This window comes from Anthonomus grandis, chromosome 16 (genome assembly GCF_022605725.1).
Source record: "Anthonomus grandis grandis chromosome 16, icAntGran1.3, whole genome shotgun sequence".
Lineage (NCBI taxonomy): Eukaryota > Metazoa > Arthropoda > Insecta > Coleoptera > Curculionidae > Anthonomus > Anthonomus grandis.
Genome location: NC_065561.1, coordinates 13,116,095 through 13,134,430, shown reverse-complemented (window position 1 = coordinate 13,134,430; position 18,336 = coordinate 13,116,095). Strand labels below are relative to the sequence as shown.

At 31.8% G+C, this 18,336-nt stretch overlaps 2 protein-coding genes and 1 long non-coding RNA gene across 3 annotated transcripts in view; 2 read left to right on the top strand and 1 right to left on the bottom strand.

Moving 5' to 3' along the window:
- Positions 1-3,475: 3,475 nt before the first annotated feature.
- On the bottom strand, positions 3,476-12,417 carry LOC126745623 (protein Daple-like). Its single transcript, XM_050453555.1, has 5 exons — positions 12,154-12,417; positions 4,303-4,682; positions 4,089-4,252; positions 3,948-4,036; positions 3,476-3,822 (listed from the first exon to the last, which is right to left on the bottom strand). The coding sequence occupies exons 1-5, from the start codon at positions 12,265-12,267 to the stop codon at positions 3,538-3,540; spliced, it is 1,032 nt and encodes a 343-aa protein (XP_050309512.1). The 5' UTR covers positions 12,268-12,417; the 3' UTR covers positions 3,476-3,537.
- LOC126745624 (uncharacterized) lies at positions 9,922-10,796 on the top strand. The gene is made up of 3 exons (XR_007663618.1): positions 9,922-10,026; positions 10,092-10,218; positions 10,283-10,796. It is a non-coding gene; the product is annotated as an uncharacterized LOC126745624 (long non-coding RNA).
- Positions 12,418-12,689: 272 nt separating the features above from the next.
- Positions 12,690-18,336, top strand: part of LOC126745622 (iron-sulfur clusters transporter ABCB7, mitochondrial-like) — a 32,099-nt gene continuing 26,452 nt past the window's right edge. The window contains exon 1 of the mRNA XM_050453554.1: positions 12,690-12,875. Coding sequence (XP_050309511.1) covers positions 12,726-12,875 — 150 coding nt within the window. The 5' untranslated portion in view covers positions 12,690-12,725. The remainder of the gene's footprint in view (positions 12,876-18,336) is intronic.

Sequence of the window (18,336 nt, the reverse complement as noted above, 5' to 3'; positions counted from 1 at the left end):
ACTATGTTAAATGTATATAATTTATGTTTTCCGGGCAATGGAAATACAGTGTGTGTCAGCCAAATGGATTAAATTAGCTAATAAATAGATGGGAGCGTGTTGGAAAATACGCTCGAACACGTCGATTGGTTTTTAAAGATGCGTATTTTTTTTCATAAAAACTTTTTATACAGGGTGTATCAGATAACGGTGGTCAATACCAACTTGCTTAGTTTAAACATAACACCCTGTATGTTAATTAATTTTTAGATTCCTCAGATCATTTTAGACATATTTTGTATACAATGTCCTATACCTATCTTTGACTGTTTCGGAAATATTAAGTAAAATTTGAAAAAATAACATTTAGAAAAGAAAATTATTTATTTTTCAAGATTCTCTACGACTCACTTAATACTTCTTGCCCATTTAGGTTTTGGTAATGATAATGCAAACAAAAACTATTTCAGCATTCCTTTTTTTTGATATGAGAATAAAAAAAACTAAAAATTGTTGTTTACTTTGGTTTAACATGTCAGACTTAATGTTGACTCATGTTGCATGGCAGAAGTAGTCGCCAGTGCTATAGTCGTTTGAATTTCATTAACTACAAGCCAGAAAAATGGTTCATTTAACAGAAATGCACAAAATAACAATTCTACAGATGATTGTGTATGGAGATAATACACGGACGCAAATGGAAGTAGCTCGCTTATTTCACAAAAAATTTCCAAATTTGCCGCCTTAAACCCAAGGGACAATTAGTAAAATAGAACAGCAATTCCGCGAGCTGGGCCATGTTAGGCAGGTAAAAAAAGCAGCTGCCAATGCAGTAAGTGAGGATACCAAATTGGCTGTTATGCTTGAGTTTGAGGAACACCCACATACATCTACTCGGAAAGCAGCCCCAGTACTCGATATTAGCTATTCATCAGTTATTAGAATATTAAATAAAAACAAAATGCATCCCTATAAAATTATACCCACCCAGGAGCTCACGGAAGACGATTTTGACAGGAGACTGTATTTTTGTGAACAAATGATGGCAATGTTAGACAGCAATGTGATCCAATTAGAACATGTTATGTTTTCTGATGAGTGCACCTTTACTCTTCACGTTCATGCCAATCGTCAAAATTGCCTCTATTGGTCCAGGGAAAATCCTCGCTGGACGAGAGAAGACAATACTCTATTATTTAGAATTGCTTCAAAATAATGTAGTGCCAACGTTGGCCAACTTGTATCCTGATCCAGGAAACCCACAAGTTCGAGCGAATATGATATGGGTTCAACAAGATCGAGCACCACCCCACTACCAAATAAATGTCTGGCAGTACCTCAACCAAATATTTCCAGATCGGTAGATGGGGAGGCGAGGATAGATAGAATGGCCAGCACGGTCTCCCGATCTGACGCCATTAGACTTTTTCTTATGGGGATATGTGAAAACTATTGTATACAAAACTAAACCCACTGACTTATGAAGACGAATAACCCTGGCAATTAGATCGATCACACCTGAGATGTTGAGTAACGTTAGAAGAAATTTCTATTTACGGGTAGGGTGTTGCCAAGACGTTCGTTGCGAGCATTTTGAACATCTACATTGACATTATTGTTTAGATTTGTATTATGTATAAGTTTTTAAATATGTTGTAATAATTTTCGGCAAATAAATAATTTTCTTTTTTAAATGTTATTTTTTGAATTTTACTTAATATTTCCGAAACAGTCAAAGATAGGTATAGGACATTGTATACAAAATATGTCTAAAATGATCTGAGGAATCTAAAAATTAATTAACTTACAGGGTGTTATGTTTAAACTAAGCTAGTTGGTATTGGCCACCGTTATCTGATACTCCCTGTATAAAAAGCTTTTATGAAAAAAAATGCGCAACTATAAAAACCAATCGACGTGTTCGAGCGTTTTTTCCAACACGCTCCCGTCTATTTATTAGCTAATTTATTCCATTTGGCTGACACACACTGTATACTATATGGATATGTGTTCATGCGTTGAACTATTGTGAATTCTAAAACATATTTTTATATTTCATTTCAGTTTTCAGCATGTTAAAACGGCGTATACTAAATTGTGATCCGTCAAATCCGAATGAAATGCAAAATCTTGCTTTTTTTTTTAGCAAAACAAGGCGTTTTGATTCATTGCCAGCATTAATAGCAGACTTTCTTGTAGACAGATGGAATAAGGCGAGATTTAAATATTCCCACTATCCCATCCATTAACGGCCTACTAAATAAAATAACTTACATTTATCAATGCCTATAGAAGCGAACTGAACGATAATAATGCAGAAAATAATAAGGGCAGAAAAATATTCCTGATACCCTAAAACAGTTCCAACCTGAACCAGCCAAGTTTTGATTAAAAAGAACTATTATGATGTATAGTATAAGTGCAATGTAAGTTTTCTATCCTTTCAGGTATCAGGTATTTTACACGTACTTATATTCACCAAGCTAAGTACGAACTCGTTTCTTTACCATAAAACTTTTTTTCTCAGGAATCCGTCAATATGAATGTAAAAAAATTATGAAAATATTTGCCATGTTATGTCAAAAAATGTCCGATAATGAATATAAATGTTAAGTTTGCAATATGCGTTTCACAAAACTCAAATTTGTTGACGTTGATTGTCCTTGATGGCCAACAAAATTGCCTAAAACTCAAAAAATTATTGAGGTACAAGAAACATGAATATTTTCATATATTTCATGCTGTATGACAATATTCAGCAGGAGACGCCCTTTCCTTGCCTAACAAGACCACAATCACATTTTCACCCTCAAATCCATCGTTTACGATAATATTGACTAATGTTTTATAATGTTACATTTTATTAAATTTTGAAAACTCCTTGGACATTATGTTTTTTCTTAAATTTGACATAATACACATAACTCAAAAACTAGCCAAAATAAAATGTTGAAAATTTGTATCCAATTTTTTTTTCAGAAAATACTTGATAGTTTCTAAGAGACAAATTATCTTTTTGTCTTTTCCAGGAATTCCTATGAGAAAAATGTCAATATCTGGATTTGAAGAATATTTTCAGAAAATGCTTGAAGGGTCCTTAGAATCTTCAGAAATCAATAATTACAAACTATTAACTACTAGCACTCAAGATATTCACTTGCCAATAAGAGGCAAATTATTAGTTAAATTATTAAATCTTCCAGGCATTCCCGTGATAATAAATGAATAAATTCATAAATGACGTCAATATCTTGATTTTAAGAATTTGTACAGAAAATGGTTAAAGAGTCCCTAGAGTCTTCAGAAATCAATAATTATATAATATTAACTACTAGCATTCAAGATATTCACTTGCCAATAAGAGATAAATTATTTTATCTCTTCAAGAGATTACTGTGAGAAAAATATCAATATTTTGATTTTACATTTTCTTTCCAGAAAATGCTTCAATAGTCCTTAGAAGTCAATATTCCGTCAACATGAAATTCAACAAAAATCCAATGAACAAAACTAAATTTATTAAGGAATATAAAAACTGAACTAAACTTATCACTAACACTATTGGCTATCAACAATTATTTCGATTGCGTCTTCACTCTCAATCTTAATAGTTCTTACAACTGTAGAAATGTCTTCGCGATCCTCTGGTTCGTAGGCTCGCAATTTCGTTTTTAATTCTTTTACAATACTCTCGAAATTCTCTATAATATTTCTTTGTTTCTCGCTATCCTGAATTAGTTTTAAATTAGTATTTTTTTCTTCCTCCAGAGAGTTGGACAGACTGGTTATTAAATCGTTTTTCATTTCGTTTTGTTGTTTATAGTACGTCTTCATTTTCTTGCACTGAAATAATTAAAACATATATAGAGATATTGAAAGTAGTCGATTAGTTTTTTTTAAAGAGACTTTCCACAAAATTGTAGTTTTTTGTATATAGAGAGGTTAAATGAAATGTTATTTAATTTTACCTGATTCAGTAAGACTCTGGCCTCCAAGTTTTCTTCTTGGAGTAAACGGTTGTTATTTGAAACGTACAATTCGATTTTATCACATCTTGCTAAAAAATTCACCTATTTTTTAAACACTATATGGCTTATTGAATAACTTACCTTTAGATTTAATACACTCTTCCTCAAGCTTTAATTTTTCTTCCTTTAAGTTTTCAATAAGGTTTCGTAACCCTTGACTTTTCTGGATGCTCTCTTGAGCCATATCGTCCATTTTTGACAAAGCAGTTACATGATGCAGGTCACCTTTTATATTTTGCATATCCCTAAAAAAAGCTAAATCACTTACCATAAAAAAATAATAAAATCTGCTTACGTCTTTATATTAGTAATAGAATTTCTTAAATGTGCCATTTTCTCGGGCAAGTCACTACTATAGATCAAATCCCTCTTTTGCTTTTCTTCAAGAACATCAATTTTTCGAATCAGTTGAGATCTCTCTATAATTAATTTCTGATAGTTCTCCTTTAACGATTCGTTTTTAGCTAGTTCCATTTTATATTGGATCTCTAGCTTTCTAAATGCATCTCGTTTTTCGTAATATTTCGGCTCGAACTCTTGGCTTTTTTTCATAAACATTTCCGAGGTGATTTTGTTCTCTTCTAAAGACTGTTTTAGTTTGTCAATGGATTGTTGTAAGTTATGATTTTCATGGTGAGATTGTTCCAGTTCGAACTTGAGTTTAGTTACTTCATCCTATTAAGAAAACAGAATAAAGATTAGATAAGAAATAATTTTTATATATATATAATATAATGTTTGGAATTTGTTGTCTGGAATCTTTAGCAGTACTTAGTTTGTTGGTGGCTGTGATCGTTTTCGATCGTTATTTTTACACGGACAAAATAAAAGCGTCAAATGTAATGGCGCACATTTTTACAAACGAAGAACTTGTCGACATGGTTTTGGTTTACGGAGAAACGCATCAGAATGCAGTGGCAGCAGCTGATCTGTACGCCCAAAGATTTCCCCGAAGATATCAGCCGAGACGTGGGGCTTTCTTACGTGTTATTCAGCGGGGTAGAGAAACTGGCAATTTGCGGCCGCGGCCTGGACAAGATGGAGGAGCTATTAAACCTAGGCACATTCTAAAACTGGAGGAGGATATTTTAGAAGTTATCGAAGAACAACCTAGAATTAGCACTAGGACAATTGCAGCGCGATTTGGAATATCGTAATCTACAAGTTGGCAAATTTTAAGGCACGAGTTGTTGTACCCGTTTCATGTGCAGAGGGTACAAGCCTTACTTCCAAGAGATTTGCCGCTTCGAGTACACTTTTGTAAGTCGTTGTTACATCACCAGCAGTTAAGCCCAAACTTTACCATGAACATTTTAGTTACGGATGAGGCAAATTTTACGCGCAATGGAATTTTCAACTTTTATAACACCCAGTACTGGGCTTTGGAAAATCCGCATATTACACGGAGAACATACTTTCAACAACAGTTTTCTGTAAATGTATGGGCTGGAATTCTGAACGGGATGCTCATCGGACCTTTTATTCTGAAAAATCGTTTGACTGGTGCTCGGTATTTAGAATTTTTGCGCAACAATTTACCAGTGCTCCTTGAAAATGTGAGTCTCAACGTTAGGCAGAACATATGGTTTCTTCATGATGGTGCTCCACCACATTTTTCACGACCAGTGCGACAACATTTAGATCGTGTGTTTCCCGGATGATGTATAGGCCGTGATGGTCCAGTTGGGTGGCCCCCTCGCTCGCCTGACCTTAATCCATTAGACTTTTATTTGTGGGGTCATATGAAAACAATGGTGTATGTAAACGATGTTGATACTAAGCAAGAGCTACGACATCGCATAAACGCTGCCAGTGACGCAATTCGCCTACAGCCTGGTTTGGCCCGTGCATGTACATCTTCATGGACTCGACGAGCTCAAGTCTGTATCGAAAATAATGGAAACAACTTCGAACAGTTGCTTTAAATTAGTTTAAATTAAGCACGTTAAAAAATATACGTTTTTTATTTAAAAAAATATGGATATCTCCAAAACTAAAAATATTTTACTACATTTTTTTTTCATTATTACTAGCTCATCCCAAGCTATCCATCAGCTATCATTTCCCAAGTTTATGCGCATAGGTTGAAAATCACCCTGTATAATGATAAAAAGGATTCAAATAGGTATTTAACGGAATATCCTTTGTAAACGCATCGTCAAATGGATAAAAAAGTAAAATTGTCGTTATTACAATTACTATACCCAAAGTATATTGTTATATGATATCGCCGCCGTATTGGTCATATGTCAACGAATCAACTGTACGATCGATAAAAAAATCCGAAGATAATAAGGTCGTCTGTAGCTTCAACTTCACTGTCAGCGAAAGTTGTTCGTGATCCAGCAATGGAAAAAATGGAAGTGGCGCTGTCATTATGGATTGAAGACCGCAATCAAACAAGGGTGCCTCTGAGTAGTCCAATAAAACGGGAGAAGGCAAAGCGTCTTTACGCCCATTTTAAAGAACCTGGTGGTAGTAGTGGTGGTAAATGTATAGATGGAGGATTTCAAGCATCGGAAGGTTGGTTTAATAAATTTAAGGCGAGACAATCATTGCATAGCATTAAAATCGTTGGAGAAGCTGCATCTGCAGACACTGCTGCAGCAGAAGGATATCCGGAAGAATTCGCAAACCTAGTAGCTGATGGAGGATTCAAACCTGAACAAGTATTTGATGCAGACGAAACTGCACAGTTTTGGAAGAGAATGCCAAACAAAACATTTATTTCTAAACGCGAAAAGTCTGCCCACGGATTCAAGGCAGCAAACGATAGAGTTACACTGCTGCTATGTTCTAATGCATCTGTTGATTGTCTCATTAAACCACTGATGCTTTACAGATCGTTAAATCCTCGTGCTTTAAAAAATCAAAACAAGGACGACCTGCCAGTGTTTTGGCGTGCTAATAAGAAAGCATGGGTTACAAGCGCTATTTTTTGTGACTGGTTTTGGAATTGTTTTGTTTCTGAAGTTGAAACTTATTTAAAAAAAATAATTTAGACTTTAAAGCAGTTCTAGTTTTGGACAATGCACCAGCTCATCCAAATATAAAAGTGACATTTTTACCTCCCAATACGATTAAATAGTTGTATGATAGCTTTTAGTCCTGCCATGGCTAAGTTTTTGATAATTGATATTCTGTACGACATGTTTTATGATAGATGGTTTAGGCGTATGGGACCAGGGGATTGGCCGATAAGATCGTCAGATCTGACACCCCTTGATTTTTATTTGTGTGGAATAAGGGAAAAGGTGTGCGCAACACCAGTAATGAGTAAAGAAGAGTTACAAGAGCGACGAATATAACCACCACAAAACGAATTTAGAGGATAATGGTAGTCATTTCGAAATTTCCTGTAATAATACTTTTTCTTTTTTTGTTTCTTCTACGTACAACTAATTAAGTATTTTGTAGAATAAATCGCACATCCCGAACAAAATTGTATTATTTCCAAATTTTTAAAATATCGTTTTTTTACGGAAATAACAAGAAAAATACCTATTCTATTATCCAGCAAAACCGCAACATTGATATTTTAAAATTCGGTCACCAGGGGCGCGAAAGACATAAAATAGCCTGAGGCCATACCGTCAGAATTTCCGTGTAAGACAGTATCATTTTTTAATTAACACGTGGCGGGTATGTTGTTTCCGAATACAAGTGTATTATCTCAAAAGATTCACTGAATTTGAAAGCGATTCTAATACAAAAGCGCATTATTTTCAAATAACCCATAAAATTATCACTCCTTTTCCGTTAAAAAGAGTATTATTTCGAGATATTACATTTTTGAACGGAAATTTGGGCTATGTATGTATTAAAATTGTTAGTCCAAACAATCATTTGAAATATTCCAGCTTTGTACCGAAAAAATTATAATAGTACTCACAGATTATTAGCAGTATACGAGAGTTTTGACCGGAAGAAAGTTTAAATGGTATGTATAATTTTTATTTTATATTTTCGATACTTTAAAATTTGATAATTTTTTTTTATTAAAGGCCTCTTATAGCAGATAATTAATAATAAAACTTGGCCTACAAAAGAAAAGATTATAGATAGTCAAGATAATCAAAAAACTATTTAATGTGTAATTTTACATTTTTTATAAAGCTTGAAGGAAATCTATTTGCATGTTTTTATTGTGTTTACACTTAATCTATGAAATTTATAATTATACTTTTTTAATTTAATTTATTTACTGTTAAATCAAAGACCTTTTTTAGGAATGACCTTTTCTAGATAATGTGGTTAAAAAAATTGTTTTTTCCTTTTTTTGTTTTAATTAATAATTAAAATAAATGTTTAATCTTTATTGTTTCAGGTACTTTTAAAATGGATTCTAGCAAAAGTCTAAGCATTAGCAATAGAACTAAAAAAATGCTTAGCGCTGTATTGAAACCAATAAATAATCAGACAGATAATAATGATGAAGTAGATAATGATTTTGATCCTAATATTTTTGTTCAAAATTCAGTGGGCAAAAACTATTCACAACTTGAAAATGTCAATTTAGAGAGTGACTTATTGGTAAAAAATACTAGCGATTTTCGTAATAATTCGAAAAGCGATAGTCAAGCTTTGGAATCACTAATATCAATTAAACCATTTAACATTGAGATCTACAGTAATAAAGAAAATGAAATTGAATTCGATCTTAACATTTTGCATGAAAATTCAGAAAGTACAAACTCTTACGTGCTGAATAATCTATCTGATGGTGACTGGGTCAATGAAAATAATATTTTCTGTGAAGATACTTACAATGCGATTAACACCTCGGTTAATACGAGAGACTTTAAAAGTAACCATCAAAATTCAATGAACTTTGAAGAGCACACAGAATTACATTTATCTGTGGATGACGATGACAGCGTAAAAGATCGCAACTATGAAGCTGATAGCAGTGATAGTTCTAGCACATCATCTTACTCTAGCTCATCATCCTCATCCGAGTCCTCAAATTTTTCTCCGTTACCTTCTTCTAGTGCTGTAGCTGAGGAAGTACAAATTACAGGAAATTAAGTTAAAGAAAAGGTACTGACGCGAAAGAGATTTCGATTCGAAATGAAAGCGAATGGATACAAAAAAAAACAAAATGGTTAAGAAATGCTGGAAAAGAATATGTTTCAACGGGCAAACAAAAAAAACTTATTTCTGCAAAAACTGTTAAGGCTCAGTGTGGGGAAAAATGCAAATATGAATGCAGCAAAAAAATAACAGCAGATCAGCGACTGATATTATTTAATGAATTTTATAGTATAAACGAAATAAATGGAAAACGAGAGTTTATTATTCGCCATTCACATAAAATTCAACCAAAATATAGAAAAGAGACAGTTAAAAGAAGTTTTAATTACGCGTATTATTTTACCATTGAAACAAGCAAAATGAGAGTTTGCAAGAAATTTTTTAAGTGGACTTTAGATATTAACGATAGAATGATTGATACTGCTCAAAAAAAATCCTATGGAACTGTAGAACCTTAATTAACTCAATACCACGTGTTGAAAGCCACTACCTCAGAGCGCAAACTAGCAAAGAATTTATCGACGGAGGTAAATCAATTGCAGATTTGCACAGAGATTATGTAAAAATGAAAACAAGCCATTTGCAAACTATCACATGTACTCCGATATATTTAACAGGGAATTTAATATCTCATTTTTTGTACCGCGAAAAGACTAATGTAATTTATGTTACGTATATCAAAATGCAAATGAAGAAGAAAAGGAAAAAATAAACAAAGAGTATGAAGAACATCAAAATGAAAAAGCTCTTAGTCGAAATGAACTGGATATAGATAAGGCAAAAATAAATGACATTTATTCCGTAGCTTGCCTTGATATGCAAGCATTACTTCAAATTCCCAAGGGACAAGTTTCGGTTTTTTACTATAGACAGAAGTAGGATCGTGTATGCTGTCATACCTACAAGAAAAATCTATAAGATGTGACTCAGAAGAATTGGAAATAGTATTGTACAGTGATAACTGCGGAGCTCAACAAAAAAATAGGTAAACAATTTATAAATATTGTGAACATGTAAATTTTTATTTGATTAGTTTTTTTTTCATTTTAGATTTTTGATTGCAGTTTTTATGTATGCCGTAATGAACTTCAAAATAAAAAGCATTACCCATAAATATCTTGTGGTCGGCCATACTCAAAATCCTGGAGATTCAGTCCACTCGACCATTGAGAAGCAGGTAAACTCTAGGCTGCCCTGTTTTACGTTTAATTATGTTTATACAAAACTTTGCTTTACTTTAGGTTACACGCTCTTTAAAATCAGGTCCGATCTTTGTACCTGATCAATTTGTTACTATGATCAGAATGGCCAAAAAAAAAGGAACTCCATACCACGTCAAGGAGCTTACACATGATGACTTTTACAATGTTAAGCAACTAATGACTGATTTTGGAAGTAATTTCACAGTTAATTCTAAGAAAGAACAGGTTTTTATAAATAGTCTTCGTGTAGTTAAAGTCGAAAAGGCACATCCATTTAAATATTTTTACAAAACATCTTTTTCTGATTTGGAGTTTGAGCAAGCGATTGTAAGAGAAACTAAACTTGTTAATACCCGAAAATCCTCTAGAAGGACAGAAACAGACTGTGATGTCCCAAAAGTGCCTACATTAGTCAAAGCATATTCTTCTAAACTTCCTTTAATTGAAAATAAAAAAAGGACCTTAAATTCCTGTTAGAAAACGGATACATTCCAAAATATTATTCACTCTTTTATAACTCTTTGTTTTAATTTTAGCTTGGAATTTTTAGAATAATAACTTGGTCTTATTTTGTTTGTTTTATAGTTAATTAAGGTAATTTTTTTCTTAGTTAAGTCTAAAACTGTATTAAAGTTAAAGCATTTTATTTCCTAATTAAGCTTAAGAATGTAAGCTGTAAAACTAAAAATTTGTTTTTTAAGGTAGTAGTAAAGTTATGAAGATCAATAAAAGTTTATTTCCATTTCTCGTTGTTTAATTAAAATATTTGTAAGTCAATAAATTTCTTAAGAAATAATAATAATATTGTAAAAAAAAACAGGATCATAACCCATTATTATTAACCAACACAGTTCTATTTTCTAAAAAAATTCCGAACAAAAGCGTATTATTTCGAAATAAAACTCTAAAAAACCCCAAAAAAAAATATTTTTTTGTTAATGTAAAAAAAAAATTGTTTGTGTTATATATTAGACCCATCTTCAAACTTTTTGCAAAAAAACAATTGAATTACATTAAAAACAAAAGAGGAACAAGAATTTAAAAATTATATTTTTGCCTCTCCTGTAAAATTTGTCACTTTTGAAATAATACACTTTTGTTCGGGACGTGCGAAATAACCTTTTTTTTCCATTGGTTATAAATCTAGATATAATGTGTTAAATGTTCTTGTTATTATTTGAGCATGAGCACATGGTTCATTGAAAATAAATAGTCCCCTCAAAACATTCATTTGAGTAGGTAACAATAATGTTCCTTTTTTTTAATTAAGTTTTTTTATAAAACATAATGGTAATACTATAATTAAAACCGTCACTGTCATTTATTAAACCATTGTGACATTTTTATAGCTAACTAAGTAATTTACAAAATAAACATGTTTAAAATTATCAAATTTTAGGAAAATAAGTATTTATTTCTAAAACGCGGCTACTTAGGTAGAGGAATGTGTTATATTAAATTAAGGGTATTTTAACTGTCCATTAGAATAAAAAATAAAATATAGGATCTACTTAAAAAATTGACTTTTCGCCATTTTAGTAAATGAAGAATTTTAATTTAAGTTTCGACGATCCTTTTTAACGCTTTTGGGCTATGGGCTAAGTTAATCAAGATTTTCTCTTAAAGTGATGTTTAAAATTTGAGCATTATCCTACATTCCCCTTTGTAATATCAGAAATAAACCTCAATTCCGATCACTCATGTTAATGACAGAATATTACTGGACATCAGGACTAATATTCTTCGTTCTATTAAAGTAGATGTTAAAATTGTTGTATAAAGTTTCATGAAGTCGTAAAAAGGTTTTACAAATCTTTTAACAGCTTATCGTTTATAACACCACATATTAAAGAAATATGGTGCATATCCGTATTAGAAAGTAATAAATTAGCCTAAAACCGGTTTCTTACCCTCTTCATCAACAGGTCACTTGTCAGTTCGCGAAAAGCCTTTTCAAATTCGGAAAAATTCGTAAACGGATCTGGCTGATGGTCCGTTGATAAATTCGCACTACTTTCATCCATAGTATATACGAGAAAATTAAATATTATAAATGTTAATTAAATTTTAAGCCTGACAAATTACTTTTTTTCTTAAAATACAACGGAAGGATAATTATTAATAGAAAATGGATACTGAAGATAGAAGAAAATCAAAATGGCGGCTTAAAACATTTGAACAATGTTATTACTTAAATTCAAAATGATTCCCGCCAACTAGATCCTGTGGAATACAGAAAATAATTTTCTTAAATTACTTCAATTAATTTGACTTTTTATGAAAAAATTACGCTTTGAAATTAATGTAGTCTAATGAAATAAAACAATATCATAACGTATCAAAGGAATTAAAATAAAATTATAAATTAAAAAATAAATGTTGTCGCCAATAAGGTTGCTACATTCCCATTTTCCCTAAGATAAATGACGTCAAACTCCGATATAGTTTAAACAGCTGTCAGTCGTAGTTCATTCGCGCTACGATGGCGGCTGTTTTGTATTTTAGTGAGGTTAATTTAAAATTATTTAATATTTATTTAAAAAGCTCAATAAGGAGCCGAAAATTTAGCAGTGCTATTGGAAGAAGTAACTTTTTACGTTCGCAGACCCCTTTGATTTATACTCAGCAAAAGGTAAGGCTTACGTAACTTACTGTTTTTTTTTTAAATTTTCTGTTATGATTTTCCTTATCTTTTTTGATAATAATACCATCTAAAAACATAATCATCGCTTTAATCACATCTGGGAATTACAGTTTACACCCTAGTTTAAGGAAACAATTATTAAAACATACATAAGAAGTCAACAACAACTCCTGAATATCTTCTTGTCCAATTCTGAGGAGATGTACCTCAGCTACTTTTTAATATAAACTTATATTACTTGTGTTTGTTTTTATTTTTTATAATAATAAACTCTCTTTATATAATAAGGAAATATACAGCATTTTACAGTCAATTATAATCCTTTAATGCAGTACTTTAATTGCAGCTATTCAACATTAACCCAAAATACATAATCAATAAACCATTTGCAAAAGTTTCAAACATCAAAGAAACTAAAGATATACACCCTAAAATACTAATTTATCTTTTTGATCCAAGGTTCTGGATCATATACATAACCTTCTTATTAGATACTTCCAATTCCAAGAACCAGTTTGTACTCTATCAACAATTTTCATTCTTGAAATTGTTTGTTTAATGCATAAGAAGTTCTCATTGTTAATTCATACACTTAACATAAATAATACTCTCTTAGCTTTTAACATATATTTCCCAATATCCTCATCAGCCTTAACCCAAAATTCTATTATTTATAATGGTAGACAAATATTTAACCACCTTCCACAGTCACTTCGGAAGATTGCCTCTTATAAAATATTTAGAAAGAAGGTGAAGATACTGTCCTAAACTAGAGCATGTTATAACATGGACGTCAAGTATTTTTTAGACTCAACTCTTAGAACATTGAAAGGTCCTTTCAATGTTCTGAGGTTTAACTTGTATATTGTTTATATGTTATATACTTTATATGTTATATGCTTTTATGTTATATGTTATATACTTTATATGTTATATGTTATATACTGTTATGTGTATATACTTTTATTGTTGTTTATTTATTTCATCTACCATGATCATGTTTTTAGTGTATTAGCAAGTTTTATTGTTTATTGTATATGTTTTATTTTGGCTTTTTATTTTTTCTTAACTATAATCTATAGAATTAGAATATCTATTCAAAGTTTATGATTGTATACTTTAAGGTTGTAATTATTAATATGCTTTGTCCACAAGATGTAATTATCTTTTGATAATAAAGCTTATTTTGAATTTGTCGAATATATGGACATATGTAGGATCAAATTGTTTCATTCTTAAATTCTTTATACCTGAATGTGAATCTGGTTTTAGCAAACTGTTTAGTACAACCTTTTAAATCTTTAGAGTGATATTAGGCGTTATGAAGAACAAAAATAATGAACAACTTTACATTTATTGGATTTTAATCTCAACACTCTATTGATTTGATGTTCAATTGCCTTTCTAGGTCCTACCTGGCTAGTATGTTTCAAGGCGTCACCTCTTATACTCAAAATCCGAATTTATTTCTGTCACTACTGGGGTAACTCAGGCATCTGTATTAGGACCCTTATTATTCACATTATATGTATCTGATATGAAAAATATTAGCTAAACTAAAACAATATGCAGATGATTCTCAGATTTATACATTGTTCTCATAACTTCTCTCACACAGTTTATTTCAGACTTAAATAACTTATATATATGTGCTAAGGATTGCAGCATCTTTTCAAATTTAGTTATATTGTTGAGTTGTATAGAAAGTTTTTTATTTCTGCTACTTTCTGTTTTAAGTAGCAGTTCTAGATATTTTTTATTTAGTTTTAAAGTATGTTTGTGGTGTATATGATGAATTTATATATCAAATTATAAAAAAAAAAACAATTAGCAGGTTTTCATAGGGATTTGTTTCATATAGCAAATAGGTTTTCCTACATTAGATTAAATAGGAAATAATGTTTCAGTTTCATACATTAATCTGCAACATTTGCAAGCATTTTGAACTCCTTGAATATTTTGTTTACTATAATACTATATGTGTCATAATGAGTCACACTGATTAGTTATTTTAGTGAGAAATTAAGAATATGGGCATTATTATAGAATAATTTTAATGTGCACCAAATCTTCATGTATAATTAAGCCAAGATTTCTTGCACTAGAAAGAAAGAAAGAAAATGTGCTATATTACTATACAAGCTTAAAAAAACAAAACAAAAATACAATTTAAAAAATTGACAAAACAATGAACAAAATTAAACACAAGAGACAAAACTTTTTGAACATACTTGAATTAAAGATAACTAAATAAAACAATCAATTACTAAATAAAAGTAAACTTGTTGATAAAACCAGAGAAGAAAAAAGGAAAAAAAAACTTTCCAACATGTCCAAGGTTAAAACCTATCATTAAAAAAGTCATCCAGGTTATAATATGCCTTATCCAATAAAAGCATCTTTAATTCTCTTTTAAATTTCTTAACATCCGATATATGTCTAACACATAGAGGAACATGATTGTAAACTTTTTTACTTATGTAAATTAATGAGTTTTTGGTAAGGGAAGACGTAGGAATAGGTAGGGGAACATCATTTACACGACGAGTCAAATGGCCAGTGTCAGAGGGGTAGTTTGGGAATTTTGTGAATAAGAGCAGCTGTTTCTAAGATAAAGAGTGAAAAAAGAGTTAGGATTTTTTCAGAAATGAGGAGTTTGCAAGAATCTCTTAACAGAACACAGGTATCTAACTGTTTTTTTTTGAATAACAATGACAATGTTAAGTAGCCCCTTATTGGTTAAACCCTAAAAAGGCAAGCCATACCAAATATGAGATTCAATAAGTGAAAAGTACACTGAACGTGCAACCACCCCTCCCAGCTCTTGTTTTGCCATTCTTACTGCAAAACATCCAGAAGATAATTTCCCAGCTAAATGTAAAATATGATCTTCAAACCGAAGCCGACCATCAATGGTAATTCCTAGGAACTTGCAGCACTCTTTATTCCGCAAGAGGGAATTTCCATCAAACATCAGACCCTGAACATCGCACTTAAATCCCATAATAGACGTCTTTCTTACATTAAACACGAGCCTGCATACCACCCTGATAAAATCTGAAGGTCTTCAAGGATACAAGTCTTAATATAATCAGAATTTTTATGGCTCCATAGTATGGTGGTATCATCAGCAAACTGAACCACCTTACCCTGCAGTTTCAATGAACTCAAGTCATCCACATACAGTAAAAATAACAGTGGTCCCAACACTGAACCCTGGGGAACGCCGCATTTTAGGGATCTAGAAGCAGTTAAACGCCCAGACACTGTAACCTTCTGAGTACGATTTGATAGATAGGACTCAAGCCATCGCAACGCTACGCCCCTAAAACCATATTTATCGAGCTTAGATAACAGCATTCCATGATCCACACAGTCAAATGCTTTGGATAGATCACAAAATACTGCCGCCGATGTCTCTCCAGAATTCAAGGACACATAGACGCTCTCCAAAAAGCTAAAAACAGCATCATGAGTCCCTTTACCGGCTTGAAATCCAAACTGATTTGCAGACAAAATGCCATTATGATGTAAAAAGGACAAAATTCTGCTTTTTGCAAGTTTTTCAACTATCTTAGAGAGGGTAGACAAAATAGAAATGGGACGGAAATTACAAGGCTGATCCAAATCTCCACCTTTATGAAGAGGGATAACCACTGCCTCTTTTAAACATGAAGGAAAAATGCCAATATGTAAAGAATTACCACTAGGTAGGAACTACCACTAGGTAGGAATGTTTAAGTTAGGTTATTTGATGTTAAGTTTACATAATTTTTAATAGAATTTCTTTTAATTTGGTGCCAATGCAGAATGATTTTGATTTATTAGACATCTTAAATCAAGGAGGTATTTCAGCAGATATGTAAATTTTCTTATAAGCATTCTAGTTATTTTAAGCTGCTATATTATGCAGTAGATATGTGATAAATGATGTACAGGGTATTTTCAAAGCTAAGTAATTTATTTTAACAATTGTAGAACTTATCAAAAGAAGTTCATGTACCAAAATCACCTGTATAAAAGTTGCATAATAGTAATCAATTAAGATCAATAAAGATTTCTTAAAAGTAATTTTCAATAATAAGTTAAATGGTTACAGTTTTTACAAAAATTCTTCAAAATTGTTCCTCTTTGTTCGATTAACACACAACCTTGCTGAGCCAATCCATGACTCCTTAGAAGCTTCGAAAATAAAATCCTGGTGTTTACCAAATTTATCACAAGAATTTTTAATGCACTCTTGAAGTTCTTCCGGAGTATTTACTGTTAATGATACACCAATTGTTTCAAATAGCCCCCCATAAAAAAATTGCAAGGCGTTAAATCTGGGAAGCGAGGGGACCAAGAAATATGCGCCTTCTCATCTATTCGGAAACTCATTAGTTAGATGTTCCTAACCTTCTCGTGTAAAATGTGGTGAAGCTCCATCATGTAGAAACCACATATTCCTTTTTACATTTGAAGGAACATCTTATAATTGTGGCAGATTGTCTCAAAAAATGTAAATAAATTTCAACTGTAAGTCAAAGTGGAAAGCTGTTGGGACTAATAGCCATGTCGGCCCAAACATTTAATGAAAATCTATGTTCAAAATTAGATCTTTTTTTGCAGCAGGTGGATTCTCTACTGCCCAAACATGATTGTTGTGGAAATTTTGCACTCCATCGGACTCTTGTGCAAATGTGGTCTTGCCTGTACAAAATATTAATTTTGTAAAATCTTTATTTCTGCTGAGCTGTTCTAAAAGCCACTGGCAAAATACAACTCTTCTATGATGATCTTCAGGTCGTAACGCTTGTACGCGTTGATAATAATAAATATAATACTGTTCTTATCGTATTGTCTTCCATACTTTACTATGAGAAACCTCAACTTGAGCTGCTATGATTCTAGTACTCATTGTTGGGTGGTCTTCGACCATTTTAAAATGTCTTGCCCAATTTGTAACATTTCATACAGCTCTTTCAGTGTAGCCTCCTCATTGTTCTTTTGAATACTCTGTATATGACTAAAAATATAAACGATAAAAATGAAAATCCTACTGCACTTATCTCTGTGCCTCCACTTATTTATTAATAAGTCTTTATAATTCCCGACATGTTTCGGACACAGCGGTGTCCATCATCAGGGGATAAAAAGTTACAATCCTGATTAACAATAGAATTTAAATAAATAAATTTAAAACTAATAACTCAAACCCTGGTGTGCATAACATCTAACTGATACCATCGCTGTGTCCGAAACATGTCAGGAATTAGAAAGACTTATTAATAAATAAATAAGTGGAGGCAGACTGTACAATTTTTATTTTACGTTAATCTAACTGCAGTATGGACTATATGGATTTACTATAAATATAAAAGTAACTAAAAATATAAACAAACATGGGGCTGAATGTTTTCTCAAAGGAAACAGGTTTTCGCATACAATCTGCATGCTGCGGATGCAT

Bases quoted from the DNA above. Each gene is read 5' to 3' on its own strand.
- LOC126745623 (XM_050453555.1), bottom strand. From the start codon at position 12,267: ATGGATGAAAGTAGTGCGAATTTATCAACGGACCATCAGCCAGATCCG. The intron at 4,683-12,153 runs GTAAGAAACCGG...TTTTCTTAATAG, and splicing joins GTGACCTGTTGATGAAGAGG to GATGAAGTAACTAAACTCAA. The intron at 4,037-4,088 runs GTAAGTTATTCA...TGAATTTTTTAG, and splicing joins AGAGTGTATTAAATCTAAAG to CAAGATGTGATAAAATCGAA.